The 17,497-nt window shown below is 36.5% G+C and overlaps 1 protein-coding gene and 1 pseudogene across 2 annotated transcripts; one reads left to right on the top strand and one right to left on the bottom strand.

Annotated features, from left to right (window-relative positions):
* Window positions 1-6,610: 6,610 nt before the first annotated feature.
* On the bottom strand, window positions 6,611-10,173 carry SPC98 (spindle pole body component 98). Of its 2 annotated transcripts, XR_735219.3 has the most exons (3): window positions 7,733-10,173; window positions 7,159-7,615; window positions 6,611-6,906 (listed from the first exon to the last, which is right to left on the bottom strand). XR_735219.3 is itself a non-coding variant. In XM_010259202.3 (2 exons), exons 1-2 carry the CDS (start codon window positions 10,012-10,014, stop codon window positions 7,321-7,323), a joined length of 2,577 nt encoding a protein of 858 aa, XP_010257504.1. In that variant the 5' UTR covers window positions 10,015-10,173; the 3' UTR covers window positions 6,812-7,320. The 2 variants fall into 2 exon arrangements, 1 of the variants encoding a protein (XP_010257504.1); XM_010259202.3 differs by having other exon boundaries at window positions 6,812-7,615.
* Window positions 10,174-10,600: 427 nt separating this feature from the next.
* Window positions 10,601-11,871, top strand: LOC104597775 (WD repeat-containing protein LWD1 pseudogene; annotated as a pseudogene).
* Window positions 11,872-17,497: the final 5,626 nt, after the last annotated feature.

Here is a 17,497-nt window from a genome sequence, read left to right as displayed (position 1 = left end):
CTCTGAACTCTCTCCAAGATGACAAAAACATACGGCAATTACAGAACAGCCCAAAACAGTTGATCCCTTCCCGCCCCTTGCTTTGCCAAAACATCGGCAAAGGCATTTGCACTCCTTTTACCCCACTGCAACTTGATCTCTATATCTTGTGTTAAAAACTTTAAGTTCCTCCTCTCATTGATAAATTTCCACCAGCCAGTCTCATCTTTTTGCAGCCAGCTAACTACCAGCTTTGAATCCCCTTCTATGATCAACCTTCTTATATTCAGCTCCTTGGCTTTTTGGATCCCTTCCATCACAGCCAAGATTTCTGCCCTCAAGGAGTCTCCCACATCTATTGGCCCTGAGTGAAAGGCAATAACTCCTCCCACCTCGTTCTGAAAAACACCTCCAATAACTGAAGGGCCCAGATTCTCCTCACTACTACCATCAAAATTCAGCTTAATAAACCTTCTAGGAGGTGGGACTCAAACAGGCCTTATAACAGCTCTTGGAAGAGAAGAATCAGCCACATCCTTCCACTTTCTAAGCAAGTCATTTGTTGGAATGTCATCGAAGCTTCTCAAGGATTTAATCCAATGGATCACTCTAATAGTAATGGCTTCAATGATTGCCTCTCTGCTCCTTTCCTTGTCTGAAAAAATTCTTTGATTCCTTTCTTCCCATATTGTCCAGCATACTGCCGCTCTTGTACACCTCCAAAGGGTTCTCCCCCTCCTCTTTCTCCAATTAAAAACAGATTAATCAAACAGGCCTTGAACATTTGGCAGGGGGTTCGACATGCACCAAAACAAAGAGAAAAACCATTCCCAAATAGAAAGAACAAAAGGGCAGGAAATTAATAAGTGGTAGCTAGTCTCACCATCAACCTTGCAAAGGATGCTGATTTGGGGAGAGGCTTGTTCCAAAAACCACTTACCCTAGGAGGAGTAGGCTTGTTCCAAACCTCCTTTACCAGAAAGGACAACACTGAATTATCAGAAGGTTGGGTCAAAGCTGAAAAGAAGAAAGCACAAGAAAAGGAACCAAAATAATCAATACACCAAATCCGACAATCTGACTCTAAGGGGTTCAAGAATACCCCAACGAAATAATGAAGTAAGACTAAAACACTACTAAATTCAGCCTCCCTAAGAATCCTTCTAAATGGCAGGTAAGAAAAAGGAAGACACCAGCTCATCCTTGAAGATAGAAAGTCTAAAAAGGGAGGGAAATTGTTCCCAGAATTTGATAAGGTTACCCGAGCATAGGTTGTATCTGATGAAGAGAAGGAAAACTAGAAGAATATCATGGACTGATTTCCATGGTGAAGCTCTTGTTGCCCTGTTCCAGATTCCAGCATCCCATCCATTAGCTACAAGCCCATGAATGCTAATAATCACCTTTGTCCAGAATTCATCCTTTTCAACCAGCAATCTCCATAACCATTTCCCTAAAAGAACCATGTTCCTCCTCTAGATGTTTCCAACACCAAGACCTCCAGATTTCTTACTCCTACTCATCACCTCCCACTTAACCCTTTGTTCCTTCTTCTCCCCACCAGGCTCCCACAAAAATTCCCGAATTAGTTTTTCCAATTTTCCATTCACCCCTTCTGGAATTTTAAAAACTGATAGGCAAGTTAGCCAAAGTAGACCTAACCAATGTAATTCTTCCCCCCAAAGACAAATAGCTTTTCTTCCAAGATGCAAGCCTTTTGGTAAATCTTTCCATCACTAGGTTCCAGAAACTAGCACATCTTGGATTATCACCCAAAGGAAGCCTCAAATAAATCAAAGGCCACTGAGCCACCCCACAACCTAAGATTTCAGCATTATCAGATATCTCCCTCTGATCCATGTTGATCCCTGCAATGCAACTTTTATCAAGATTCATCTTTAAGTTAAATATTTTCTCAAATAATGGAACCACCAAGTTCAAATTCTGTGTCCACCTCCCATCTCCCCCTTCACAGAACAAGATAGTATCTCATGCAAACTGTAAATGGGTGATTGGCACACTCTCTCTACCCTCACTCCATCCCTTCACCAAATTTCTAAAATCCGCCCAAGAGACTAGTTTTCTAAGAACATCAACAATCAAAGTGAAGGGGAAGGGAAAGAAAGGGTCCCCTTGTCTAATTCCCCCAAGAGCTTGAAAATGGTCAACTTTCTCATTCACCAAAACAGAGTAGTGACAAGTCCTGATACACCCCTTAATCCATTTACACCATCTGTCTCTAAACCCAAAACTCCTCAAAACCTCTAAAAGGCAATCCCAATCCACCAAATCATAGGCTTCCTACAGATCAAGTTTAAAAACAAAGCCTTTTTTTCCCACCTTTTTCACTTCTCCAACACTTTCATTAGCTATAAGAATCTGATCAATGATTTGTCTGTCTTTCACAAAAGCCCCCTTGATTTGGGGAAACAATGGAAGGGAGAACATGCCTTATTCTACGAGAAAGCACCTTTGCAATAATTTTGTAGAGGCTATTCACCAAGCTAATGGGTCTAAAATCCTTGGGGTGTACAACATCATCATTCTTTGGAATTAAGGCAATGAACATGGAGTTTAACCAGGATTAATCACAACTCTCCTAAAAAATTCATTGTAAACTCCTTGGATATCATTTTTTAGGATCTCCCAACAACCCTGATAAAATGCCATTGTGAAACCATCCAGCCCAAGGGCTTTTGATCCATCCAAAGAAAAAATTGCTTCTCTGATCTCTTCCAAATCAAAACCCCTCCCCACCCAATTCTTAAGATCTTCTGATAATCTTGGCCACTCAAACCCATCCAGTCACACCTTACCCCTTAGGGGACTCCTAAAATAGATTTAAAATGACCCACAAATGCCTTTTCAATCTCACTTTGTTGATAATGATGCCCCATTCACCTCCAATTAAGAAATAAAATTCTTTCTTTTCTAACCATTTGCAAAGCATGAAAAAAAAATTAGTATTACTATCTCCTTCATTAAACCACTTGCCTAGATTTTTGTCTCCAACTGATCTCCTCCTTAAATAACACATTCTCAAACTTCTTCCTAAGGGACCATCTCAAATCTTTATCTTCCACTCCAAAGGTTCCATTTTCTTCTTTAAAATCCAGCTCCCCAATTTGGCTAATTAACTCTTGTTTTCTTTCTTCAAGTCTCCCAAATTGGCGGATATTCCATTCTTTTATTTTGGCTCTCAGATCCTTCAACTTCCTATGGAATAGCATGCCCTTCCATTTAACCCTCGGCTGACTTCCTTCCCACCATTCCTTGACTCTCTCCAAAAGACCCTTATTGAGCCACATGTTTTCAAATCTGAACAGTGTAGGGTCACTCCCTCTAAATTCTTCCTTGGCAATGGAAATAGGCCAATGGTTTGAAGTCACCCTAGGTAAAGCTCCTGAAGCCATACCTCCCAAGTACTCTTCCCCGTCCAAAGTAAACAAAATCTAACCAACTTGGAGCATATTGGATTAGCTTGGAGATTGGACCAAGTGAACTTGTGGTATATGCTCACTCACTCTAATCCTCTTAGTACAATCATTAAGTCTTTCTAATTTGAAAATTGCATTTTTCACAAAAAAAAAGAGTTGCCTCCCGCTCTCTAACATCTTCACATGCATCAACTTCAACATCAAAATTCCTCGATTCTTCTTCCTTTTCCATCAAATTACGTGTGGAACCCCCCTGATTTCATGAATTAGCTTCTTCCCTACTTTGCGATTTCCTACAAGATACTGCTTCCAACTCTCTAAACATCTTCCTTGCAAATTCCTCCCCTCCAAGAAAAAATATAACCCAAAATTTTACTTACTTCCACTTTTTTTTAACCACTATGTCCAAGTCCATTTCCTTTCCAATTTCATGAGTTTCATCCAAAACAATTTCATCTTCCTCTTCTGAAGGTTCAACCTTTGGTTTCAATCCTACCCCCTATGTCCCAAAAAAAAAAATGTTTTGTACTTCTTGTTTCCCTTGTACACTTCTAAATCCAACGACTCGGCCACAGCACAACCTGTCCCAACCTCCCTTCCCTCTTCAATCATTTGGTCTCTTAAATCATTTTCTCTCTTGTCCTCCATGATTTCATCTCTTTCCCCCATATTTACATCAAAAATTATTTCATGCATCACTCCGTCTTGTATTCCAACTTCAAAAACCATCTCACCCTACGGAATCATACCTGCCTCTTTTCCATCTTTAACAAATGGTTCCCCAATCTAAGGATCAATATGAATCATTGAGACATTCTGCACATCCAAGGAAGAATCCTTTACTTCATTAACTTGCTACTTTGAGACCCGTACGATTGGAAAATCATTTTGTTTCCCTTTTCCCAATCTACAATGCTAAGTACACAATCTAGAGCCTCCAACTTTCATTTTCAAATTACCCTTATTTCTAGCATTCTCTTTATTCTTGTCAATGTATGAAGTTGTGCACCATGCAAATACATCCTCGTCTTGTGGTGAACAAGTCTGAACCTTTGTTACTTCACTTTCATTATCATCCATCCTCGCACCTATGCGTCTGAGGAGAAGATGACGATAGAACACAACAATGGTTTATCATTGCATTATTACCATGAAGTCCAACATTGAACAAAACCATATGATGGAGACACCCTAGAAGGATCAATCACCCGTTGGTCAAGTCCACCCACCTCAGGTTGAACCAAAAAAAGGATTATTTAAGTTTGGCTCAAAAGTCACTCCTAACAGTTTCTTTAGCATTTTTCTTCCTCTCCACTTCAAATCTTTTTCTACAGATTTTAATTGTATTATTCCAGTATGCTCTCCAATCAACATAGATTGCACCATTGACAAATCCCCTCAACCATCCCACTAAGTTCAGGTCCAAATAAACTGTTACCTTTCCTATTCCCTTATCTTTAACCAATGCTGATCATGACTCCTGCCTTCCTGAAGCACGAATTTCTTGGACTTAATCACATGTGTCTTCCTCCAAACCACTTCAGTCATCATATTTGGACTCATTCCTCCAGTCTGTTGCTAAACCAGAGCTTTTCCAAAGATTTTTTGCTATCGAAAGATCAGCTCTTAGAATTACCAAATGTCACCCACGTCAACAGCTTGAGCTCAAACAGCATTAAGGTGGAAAGACCAAAATAATTATCTTGAGCTATCTTATCCTAATGCACACTCATCAAAATACTCTTATCTTTAATCTCCTCTCCAGTCCAAAGTTGTTTTCTCATGAAAACCATTAAAAAAAGGGTGAGGTTTCAAATAGCCAAAAGATCACAATTTTGGCAAACAAACTTTTTTCAATTAAATGATATCTTTTGCTCTTTCAGTTCCACAGTATCTCCCCCTTCAATTATCTAACCTCTTATAGAATCACAATGCAAATACCAACGCTGGACATGTAATAGAGTAGGGATGTTAACTAGCAGATTTTTATGACAATATGATGTAAGAGGGCTGGGGAATTCTGTCAAATGGGTGCCAAATACCAAATAATCCAGGATTATAGCAAAGATAAACATAAACAAAAAAGCTAGAACTAGGAGAAATAATTGGTAAGTTCAAGTAGACATATCAGGTATGGGCTCGGGTGGCAAATTATCATAGTTTTACAGGCTAAACAAGTGAATCAAGGCCTCCAAAAGTCTGAATTCTATAATATAGGTGGAAAATTAAGAGATATTAGGTTAAATTTCACAAAAAAAAGTGGCAGGAAAAAAGTGAGGGAAATAGGTTAAAGAAGCGGCTGATTGGGCCAACTAGGGTTTCTTTGCTGATCTGACTTGAGATCTAACAGAAGCAAACTCTAGAGATAGTTTCACTAGAGTTTCTTGCCAAAGGAGAAAAGATAAACTGATTAGCTTTGTAATTAATAAAAAAATCAAAATTTCATTTATCAGTTTCAAATAGAAGATAAGAGAAGAATTCATAGTTCAGTGTGTGGCAGAACCACAGAAAACTGTTTAATATTTTACAAAAGAAAATGCCACTGCACCCAAAACTAAGAGAAAAAAAATATTACAACTACAAACTTCTAACCCAATAACTTGACAAATAACTAAACAGTGGCTAGATTCATGACTCCTAATGCTCAAACTAACAACCAAAAATATATATATAAAAAAAAACACTCTTGATAAGCCAAAAGTGCTGGAATACATTAAAAGAATCAGAAAACCCTGTTGTTAACCATTTGATACATAGAGTAAATAATTAGAAAACAAGAGAATGGTGGCTACATTTCATATAACCGGTGTTCCACCTCTAGCCCCAAAACCTTTTTGCTAAAGAGATGTATCATAAGGCCAGGTATTTGATCAAAAGGAAACCCAAAGAACAACCTAACATAATGCTAAATAATCTGATGTTATCAGCTACTCCGCCAGTTCACCTACCGAACTAATACATACCCTCTAAAATCCAGGCTTGGTCAGTCTTTCCCAAACAATACCATGCCATAGAATTTGTAAGCACAGTAAGATATCTTTCTCCAAATCCCCTCCCACTATTTCATTAGCACCTTAATCAGTACAAATAAAGCACAGGTGAAATTTGCACCACACAATAAGAAAAGAAGCAGGGAAGCACAAGACAAGTTATATTCGATTCATTCTCAATTTATTGCAATTGAAAGCTCAGGGTGAAAAATTGCAAAAAAGACAACAAATGGAAACAGTAGATTCAAAAGCCACAATGTCTTGAAAATCACTGCACACAATGCTTGTGATTTAACAAGAGAGGAATATTGTACAGATATACAAACTCAGGATGAACATATTGCACGGCCACACAACACTCACAAATAATTGCAGCAGTCATATACAAAGCGTGTACAATGTAACTTTAACCCTAAGACCTGAGTCAATAAAAACAATATACCTCAGCATTCAACAAGAGAAAATTTCAACACTAGCCATCAGAAAGAAGTAAAGAATGTCTGCAAAGAAGAAAAAGAAAGAATGGTGTTATACAGCAAGAGCAGATACATATCACTACAAGGTTAAAAAAGGCCATTACCCAATGTTGGTCCCAGCTATCTGGGGTCTTGGGAGGGGTGGACTGGATATGGTCCTATGGTAATTTTTTGCACAAAGTGGTCTCTCTCAGACTCAAACCCATGTTCTCACACTTGACAACCTGAGATTTTTCCCTATTGCTACAAGGTAATAAACCTCCAAAAAAACCTTACCAGTATGTAAAGACACGGTGAAAAATGAACCGCTTGGTCCTGATAAGCCAGCCACATCATGATTGTTGACTTGCAGAAGGTGGCAAAGGGCAAATGGAAGCACGCTAATTGTTCACTGTTTAAGTAGTGAAGGTATTCCAGAAAACCGGTTTCTTCACCAAGCTAGTTAACATACGTACTAGGGCGCAACCGGCTATAGAATTCAGTGAAATCTAGCCGGAACAGAAGGAACTTCAGATCAACATGCTGCTGAACAGGCAATTGAGTGATGAATCCCTCAAGTAACGATGAATACTCATTTGCAACTGTATCCAAATCTGATCTCATATTTCGAAAAAATTCTCCAGCTAGTTGTGTTAGGGCCTTCCTGCCACCACCAGTCCATGACCCACATTCTAAAGATTCGTCAGTTGATCTTGACCTTGACTTGTTCCTGCCCCGGGAGGACTCCATTGCTCTGCAAAACAGGGCAACCAAATGTGGTTCAACAAGTAGAAATACATGGCTAAAGTACGCTTAATAACTTTCCTAGAAAGCAATTTATACTTCAGAATGACAAAAAAATGAGGCTTACCTTGCTTGTAGTTCATGAATACCTTCATATAACCTATCTGCACAACTACGGAATCTCAATATAAGGTCAAGTAAGACAAAGAGTGTCTTAGAAAGTGATTGAGATCGCTCTCCAAGAAGAGACTTTTCCACAATCGAATGCAAGTATTTCTCATGTGCTGCATGCAAATCATCAAGGTCTTTTGCCACTTCCATTTCATCTAAAAAATTGGACCATGATACTTCCAAAACTTCAAACATGATGTAATATTGCAGATTAGTGACAAAATGATTCATCTCATCCCAAAGAACCTGGCACCGCCGCAATGTCGAAATAAACTGCAGCTTAATAGCACCTTCCTGCTTTGTGAAAAAGTGAGACGTCATACAATTTGGCTTCATTGTCTTCCAGGCTCCTATAAGGGCATGCTCAACGCGTCTAAGTTTCCAAAGGAAATTGAAAATTTTAAGATACCTAGCCATGACTGATTCTGTAAATACGGTATTTAGTGGCACTCTTGCATCATATTCCAATGAGAATACATCCCAACCCCTATCCCCAGTACTATGTGGCATCATTTTGACCCTTAACCTCTCCAATATATCTGGATCATCATACTGTGCATTAGATGAACGTATTGCACTTTCCAGCAATCCAGCCAGTTTGAATGAGCTGATGGTGTTTGCAGGCTCTGAAAGCTCTGGTCCTACAATATCCATTAGGTACTGAACAAAATCACCTTGGCCAAGAAGTAAATAGCGCTTAATTGCAAGACAATGTTCCTTGAATTTGTATCTCTTGTACATGACATCCATTAGATGCTTGTCTATCCTTTTTGCAGCTTTGGTGACCAGTGATTCGAGGGCATCAGTCTCACCATATCCAAGCCCTCCTCTCCGAGTTGTAGTCCCAACGGCAGCTGCTGCTTCAGTAGCAGCATCTGCCCAACCCTGGTCCTCACAACAAACACGAAGGAAGTTGATTGATTTCCCAGTCCTCAATATCCGCTGAGCAAGAGACTGTGAGATGAAAGATGGAAGCATCCCTGCATGGAGTCTGTACCCTTCTTGCCAGAGGGACTCAGCCTTCACAGGCTGACCCAAAACAAAGAACTCTGCAAAAATATCATCTAGCTCTCCCTCCAAAACCCAACTCCTCACCATTTCAAAAAGCGGAGAGCAGACCCGACGAAGAAGGCGCCTCATGAAGTCTTGAATCAATGGGTCTCCATGCCGAGCATGCATATGAATTGCCCCGGCCATTGCACCACCCCTCAAAACCCTGCAACTATCAACCAGAACCGCCATCAACCTCATTTTCACCAATGGCTCAGCAAACCAAACTGATAATCGCCTCAGCGAGAGATAGTTACCCGTTTTTTCCGTTTCAGAAAACATTGGAATGGGATTCGTACACTGAGCTTCAAGCACAGCCAACAACTTGTAATATTCAGACAGTTCGTCCTGCAATGCAGCACAAAAGGCCTGCCCAACTGTTCCAACATCTTCGGCGGGAAACCTCTCCCTACTCTGGGTGATATAACCTTTGACCTTCCTAAACAACCAACCCAATTCGCAAAGCTTCCGAACCAAAATTCTCGTTGCTCTGGGTACCTTAATGGATTCCGGCAACACATAAGAATCAATGCTCTTATCGAATTTCACATACTTCCCATTGATTCCTTGACAAGCATACAATACATCCCTAACCAAAACCGCCTCCGCAACCTCGCTCTCTTCCTTCAACAAATCTGCAAACTCCCGAAAGGCAATGTCCCTGATATTTTCTGGATCTTTTGAAACCAGCAAAACACCACCATTCCAACCTTTGTCTAAGGTCTTCTGATTCCTAGGAACCCTACAATTATCGGACTCACCGTCAAACAAGAGCGGTAGACCACCAGATACCGTCGAAGCAAAGAAACCAGACGAAACTCTAGAATCAGATTTCTTCTCTTTTCTTCGATCCTCGGATATCACTTTGAGAAGGTAAAGGACGCCCCATTTGTTATGTATACTACCAGGACCAGACTTGGAAGAGAACTTGGCATACAGATCGGCGAAGGTTAGGGCATCAGAAGACTTACCTTCGTTAACGAGATTGCGCTTGATAGACTCAGCCATGGCGGCTTCGTCGACTGAGATTGAAGGCGTCATCCGGCTGCCAAGTATGCGCATGGCGTATTTGAGCGCCTTCACGTGGTCGATCGAGTGGTCCGATGGGCCTGAATCGGCTCCATTTGGTGAAAGTAAGCGAAGAACGAGCTCTTTAACTAGATCCAATATCTTCTGGTCTTCTTCCATGGAGGATTACGATCGGATTCTGAGATCTTATAAGTTGGTCCAGTAGCGAGTGCAAGGGAGTGAGTGTGAGGGAGAGAGGAGGTGAAGTTTCATTTTTTTTGTCTTGTGTTTTTCCGAATTTGGGGGTTTAATCGATGTGAGGGTTTTTTCGATATTGTTGTGTTGTGAGCGCGGAAACTAGAGCATTTCAAAAAAAGAAGGAAAATTGATGGATATTCGATGTTTCAACTCACGTGAGGAGTGTTTTTTTAGGGAAAATTCACGATAGGTAATATGTAATTTAGGACGAGTTTCAATTTAGTACTCGAACGTCCGAATTTTTATTTTGGGGTTCAACTATTATATGGAAAATATATGATATCGGAAAAACAATTCATCAATAAATTGGAATCATAAATGTGATAGTGAATCAGGTGTTATTTATCAAAATTCATGTGTGGGTTTTGATTGGTTAAAATTTTTTCCATATCATATCTTTCTCGTATCATAGATTTTCCCTTTATTTTGTGATAATTTAATACCCAGCATTAATTCATCGTCAATTAGAAGATAATATGGCCTAAATACCCCTCAGCTATTTCGAGTAATGCATGAATTTTCAATTGAAATTATGAATCTGACCCATCAGCTATTTCAACCAATACAAGTGGAAACCACTATTCACACTTGTAGTTACTGAGATTCCGGAAACCAACTCCCTCACCGCCTCACGCCGATGATGTTGCCAGAGAAGACGAAGAACACCAAAAAAAGTCAAATAAACCATAAACATATCAATGAAGAACACCAGAAAAATATCATAATAAGAGGAAGAGAGGATAAGTGAAAACTGAAAAGATTGTATATTTTCGTATTGGGTTGCTTTTGAAATTATATCAACGAAGAACATCAGAAAAATATCACTCGCTCTCCTCCCTCTTCTTATCCACAACGGAGATGAAAGACGGTTGTCACATCCACACATAGTGAAAATGGTTAGGTTGCCACTTGCCGGTTGAAATCGTCCAACTCAACGATTCCACTGTTGAAAATTGCTCAGACCCAAATCTCTCCTTCGAACACCCTTACCCACCCACCAAGACCATTTTCATCCCTGACAATGAGTGCTAGAAACCCGACTTCCTCGCCACCTCGGGTGACTTTCTCCGTGTATGGCACATTTCTAATAATCGGGTCAAGCTCAAGAGCCTCCTCAACAGCAACAAGAACAGCGAGTTGTGCGGCCCCCTCACCTCCTTCGACTGGAATGAAGCCGAGTCGAAGCGAATCAGGATTTCAAGCATCGACACCACTTGCACTATTTGGGATATCGAGAAGGAAACCTTAGATACCCAGTTAATCGTGCACGATAAGGAGGTCTACAATATTTCCTGGTGAGGCGTTGGAGTTTTCGCTTTGGTTTTCGCAAATAGATCCGTTAGGGTTTTCGATTTACACGACAATGAGCACTCGACTATCATCTATGAAAGCTCCGAGCCCGACACGCCACTCGTGCGGTTGGGGTGGAACAAGAAGGACACAAGGTACATGGCAACCATAATTATAGACAATGCTAAGGTGGTGGTTTTGGACATCCGGTTTCCGATGCTGCCAGTGGTATAATTGCAGAGGCACCAGGATAGTGTTAACACAATAGCTTGGGCGCCACATAATAGTTGTCATATATGTACGACTAGAGATCACTCTCAGGCTTTGATATGGGATCTTTTGTCAATGGGTCAGCCGGTGGAGGGTGGATTGAATCCAATTCTGGCTTATATGGTCAGGGTGGCAATTGAACATCTATAATGGTCGTCAACTCAGCCGGATTGGGTTGTGATTGCTTTCTCGACTAAGCTGCAAATACTCAAGGTTTGAAAGCTCAAGTGGAGTCTAAATTATATATTGAAAAATTGGAGATTTGTTATTGAAGATTATGGGGTTTGGTTCTTTTCCTTTTATTGCTTCTTGTTATCATTTTTCACAGATACGACGTGTCTTTTTTTACCTTAGTGATGGGTTATCACTATCTCTGATTTTAGTGGTGCTAACATAGTAACATGGGTCGGTTGGTTGTAGACTTGTAGTAACCCCTTAGTGATGGGTTATCACTATCTCTGATTTTGGGTTCCCGAAACCTTATCTTAATTTTCTTGAGAAAGAAGATGATGAACAATGTGTTTGGGCTTTGTTTCATTTTCTTGAGAAATAAGATGATGAACAGTGTCCAAGGGTAAATTTGATATTTTTTAAAAGTCTTAAATGCAGATGAGGTCAAGTGATATACATAACTGACGGTCCATTAACAGTAGGTACTAGATTATTGTTGCAAAATGAAAGTTCGGGTACTAGATTGTCGCATTTTAAAGTTTGGGTACTAAATTGGCACTCGGCCTAAAGTACGGGGTAAGTATCGGGAATTTTCCCCTTTTTTTACTACGAAGGATAAAAGTATTGTATTGGTATCGGGTATTTTGAACCCGACCCATCACAACTGTAATAGAAAATATATATTTTTTAATGACGTATAAAGAATTATACAATAAGATGTATAAATGTAATACAATTTTATTGATGATGCATCAATTAATAGTTCAAAATATATATTATAGTTTCTTATAAATAAATACATGTATAAATCTATTATTTTGTTATTTTCTATTTAATTTCAAAGCACAAAATATATACAACCATTATATTATAATTATTATATCAATTTTTTATTTTATTATTTTAAATTTTAACATTGGCAAAACATTCAATTAAATTTCAAATCTTCACATGTTTGGTGAATAATATTTGTGTTTTTGTAACAATAAATATGTTATCAAATTTGTTGAAAATTATAAAATACATGTCATATGCAAAATCTTCATTTTTAATTACTAAAATAATTATTCTAGTGTTAATATTTTTATTTTTATGTTTTTCTAAACTAAAAATAAATTTTTTGATATAAATGTAAATTAGTGGATTTTGATGGATTCAACTTAATATTATATTCTAAAATATTTTATTTTTATATAAATAATAAATATGTTTTTATTTGATGTAAATTAAAATAATAATATATAATTTATAAAAATTATAAATTTATCATGTGCAATTTTATAAAATTTAAGTACTAAAATAATTATTAATTTTTATATAAATGTGAATATATCAATTATTTATTCCATTGATTTGTAAAATGTCAATTTTGAATATTGTTCTTTTTAATTTATAGTTGTTCAACATAAACACATGTTATTTGATTGGATTGCATGTGAACACAAAAGTTAATAAAATTTATCACATTTCATGTATTATCACGAAAAAACAATGTGACTTAGTAGTTGAGAATTTAATAGTATCAATGCTTATCAACCCAATACAATGAGGATATGCATCAATATGGGCCCAGATCAATATCTATGTGCATCAATACCGATACAATATGTCCTGAATTCCCAACCAATCTAGATAGCAAGTGTGCAACTGGGCAGATCCAAACTAAGTTTTAACTGTCCAATTCCAAAATTTTACAAAGGTTAGGCTTGGATTTTCACTCCTTAGGTTGGTCTTGGGCCCATGACCTTGTGCTTTTTTTTTTTGGGGGGGGGGGGAGGTAGGTCGAAGTCTAGCCCTTAGGTAGTTTGAACCCAACCCAACTTTGTCCTAGCTTGAGCTTGAACTAACTATACACATTAATGCATATATACATACATGTTTATAGGAGTGGATTCGCCAAAATAGTATTAGGCTCGAGCTCAAATTCGACTCAGCACAAAAGCTCACAAGTTAAAGTTCGACTCCACTCGAGCTTACCACAAGCCAAACTTCATATAAAAAATTAAAAGTATACATATAAACATTATTTATTATCATGCATATAAAAAATAAAAATATTATATATGGTATTATTATATAATAAAAAGTCATTATATATAATGCGTGCATGTGTATGTATGTATGCATTCGGCTTGAATTGGCTCACAAGAGCTCATTAGGCTCGAACTCGGCTTAATTAACAAACGGGCCTATATATCTGGCTCGAGCTCGACTCAAAGCTCGATTTAAATTGAGCTAAATCGTGCTTTTCATGAGCCGAGCTCAAATAGATTGTGAAAAAAACTCGACTCATTTCCACCCCCACACGTTTACATATATAGACACATATGCATACGTATTTGCACAAATGCATATATACATGTGTAATTCTAGAGTGGGTTCATTAACCAACTTTACCTAACTTGGGCCCAAGCCCAACACAAGTGCATCAAATTACAATGCGGCCCATGTATACCCCTACATACATCATTTGTGTTGTGTTTGGCTTAAGAGAAAAGGTAGGCAAACCTATACAATTTGAGTGAGTTGATGGAGAGAGAGAGATAGGGCACTCCAAAATTAGGCCCAATCCATGTGTACCCCTGCATACATCACTTGTATTTGGTTTGAACGAAAGGTAGGGAAACCTATACAATTAGATATATAGATAGATAAATAGAGGGAGAGAGAGGGAGAGAGAGAGAGAGAGATTTGTGAACGCACAATGATGCCACTGTGGTTTTAATTGTGTTGGATTCAAATCAGACCTAGGTACATACGGGTTGCAAATCAATTGAATTTGATCCGAAATTGTTTTATTGTTATTAATTATAAACTTTATGTAATTATATACAATATAGTAGTAGAGAATGACCCATGTATTTAGTACTTTTTTTTAAGGGAAATTGTCTAAAACTTACCATGAGTTTTCAACATTTATCTTAAACTCATCACAACTTTTCAAAATATTTAAAACTCACCATGTTAATAAGCTTTTATTTTCCAAAACTCACCTTCCGTTAGTGCACCGTTAATGCTTCTTAGCAGAGGTGTTCATGTCAGCATAATAAACAACTTTCGTGACCAAATTACCCTTGAATGGTGAGTTAGAGGAAGATGGTCTTTTTTCAGTTTTCAATTTATTGTTTTTTTTTTTTGCATTGTTAATGTTTTTTTTTATAATTTCTGTTTTTTTTACATTTTCTATTTTCTACAATCTATAATTTTTTGTTGTTTTTCTCTACAAATTTTATTTTATGATTTTGTTTATCATTTTCTATAGTTTCTATAATTTGAAAATAATTTTTTATTTTGTTTGCAATTTCTATAATTTGTATTTTTTTTGTAATTTATATGTTTTTATGTATTTTATATTTGAAAATATTTTTTTTGAACTTTTTCCATTTTTCATATCTAAATATTAAAATGGTAATATATTAACACCCATTAATTTATTTTGTATATATTTTATACTTTTCTATGAAGGTTAGAATGGCAATATATTAATGCCCGTTAGTCTGTTTAACGTCAAATTAGTGACAGGGTGAGTTTTAGACATTTTGAAAAGTTTTGGTGAGTTTAAGAGAAATGCTGAAAACTCATGGTGAGTTTTAGACAATTTCCCTTTTTTTAAAGATATGTATTTAGTAGTTGGTATAGGGCCATTAATTTGACCTACTTTGACATATTATCTACAGTGTAAATTTATAGTAAGTTTTTATTTAATATATTAAACCAGGTTTTATTTGTAATTAATAAACAACCCATTTTATATTTGCCATTAAGGGCATGAATGAAGGAAACTTCCAACTTCCAAGGGAGGCAATATTGTTGCTTAAAGAAGACTATTTTGGTATATTGCGTTCCAGGCAACATGGTTTACGCCCTACGCTATTCTGTTTTAACTCCATTTTGATAAAGGCTAATAAAATTTAAACTTAGGGATATTAAAAAAAAAAAACTATTTTATCTAAAGAAAAGAATCCCACACCATATATTATTTGGTTTGAGATTCACTAATGCCTATATGGTAAATCTGATTTGGGTTTATACAATTTGATAAATTAAACCAGGTCTAGAATGAGAGAGAGAAAACATTTTAAGAAGTAATGTAGGAATACCACACCATTTGAATTAATAATGAATTTTGCTCTAACTAAATTTAAAGTTTCAGTGTAAATACTAAAGCTTGAATTAATACTGACATAATTATTTTTTTCTATTTTATTTACTTTAACTTGGTATATACTAGACTAAGTAATTCCAACTTCAATCTCCCGAGTTATAAGTTAATTAGGCACTAATATAGATTTTTGATAATACAACTTATCCTAAATTAATTATAACTTAATTAATATTAAGTTACTTAATGTTAATATTAAAATACCATTACTATTAACTCAAGCAACGGTGATCTACTGATCACCAACAAGATCTACACAAACTGCAATTCTTTCATCATTTCTTATGGCCATAAGAACCACAATACCTTCAACAACCCCATGATAGCACTTCTCTACGACATCTTTATCGTTCTTATTTCTCATAGTACCGTCAATGTCAACAATCTTAGGTTTTAAGGGTTTGATATTGAAGCTAATAACCAAATACTATTATTAAGCTAAGTTAAACTTTTTAGTTAATTAGGTTAATTAAATAGTCATTTTAGTAATTATGTTTTTAAATTGTTTAACCAATTTACATTCCTTTGGCCTATTTAGTAATTATTATTGATTTTATATTATCTTATCAGTTTACTAATTTAATTATCTTGTTATTTATTTAATCATTTTAATCACTTCTCTATGGGTAAAATACAAAAACCTCCAGTGAAGTTTTTGACAACCATGGGCTTAGGCTCGGGCTTTAAATATCAGGTCCGACTATTTTTTGGGTTGGGTTCAGGCTTTCTCAAATAAACCTGTTTCAAGCCCGAGTTCAACACGATAATATATAATAATACAACATCATATATATTATATAAAAATAAAATTAGTAATGAACAAGGTATTATATATTATAATATATAGAATATTATAAAGTATATAATATATTATTAATAATATATGACAATATAATATAAAATATTTGTCTAAATTAGACTCAGGATCAAGGTCTAGGCCCGACGATCGGGCCAGACTCAAGCTTGGGTTTGATCATTTTCTGTTTATAAAGAGGAAAAGCCCAACCTAAACCCAGCTTGATCCGACATGTGAACAGGTTTAGCTGTTATAATGTGGTATATTTGAAAGATGAGGAACCGGGTAATCTTTGACAGGGTTAGATTTCCCCTATGACTCTATGAGTGTAGTTACTTCAACCAAAGCTCCTCTCTCTCTCTCTCTCTCTAATATATATATTAAAACAAAGCGGTCAAGAAATTTTCTCATCTTTTGTTTTTTATTCCATGTCATTTTTGAAACAACCAATGATATGCAACCAATAACCTAAATAATCTCATATCCTAAAATTTATCCTAAACTACCTCCCCCACTTTCTCTAGAATTATCTCTAATTCCTATTTATCCTCTCCCTACTTTTTACCTATATCTATCTAAAGAAAGTTTTGATTAAAAAATTTAAGAATTATTTAAATATTCTAACAAAATTATATAATAACTTTAAATATTTATTAAAAACACAAAAAATAGTTTTATATTTTTACAAAATATATCACAAAATTATGTACAAACAA

The sequence above is a fragment of the Nelumbo nucifera genome, chromosome 7 (assembly GCF_055504915.1).
Source record: "Nelumbo nucifera cultivar China Antique chromosome 7, China Antique-T2T, whole genome shotgun sequence".
Lineage (NCBI taxonomy): Eukaryota > Viridiplantae > Streptophyta > Magnoliopsida > Proteales > Nelumbonaceae > Nelumbo > Nelumbo nucifera.
The sequence above is the reverse complement of the archived record's forward strand: the minus strand, read 5'-3'. Positions and strand labels throughout refer to the sequence as shown.

Coding starts and splice junctions, on each gene's coding strand:
- SPC98 (XM_010259202.3), bottom strand. CDS start 10,014: ATGGAAGAAGACCAGAAGATATTGGATCTAGTTAAAGAGCTCGTTCTT. Junction 7,616..7,732: donor ATTCATGAACTACAAGCAAG/GTAAGCCTCATT, acceptor CCTGTTTTGCAG/AGCAATGGAGTCCTCCCGGG.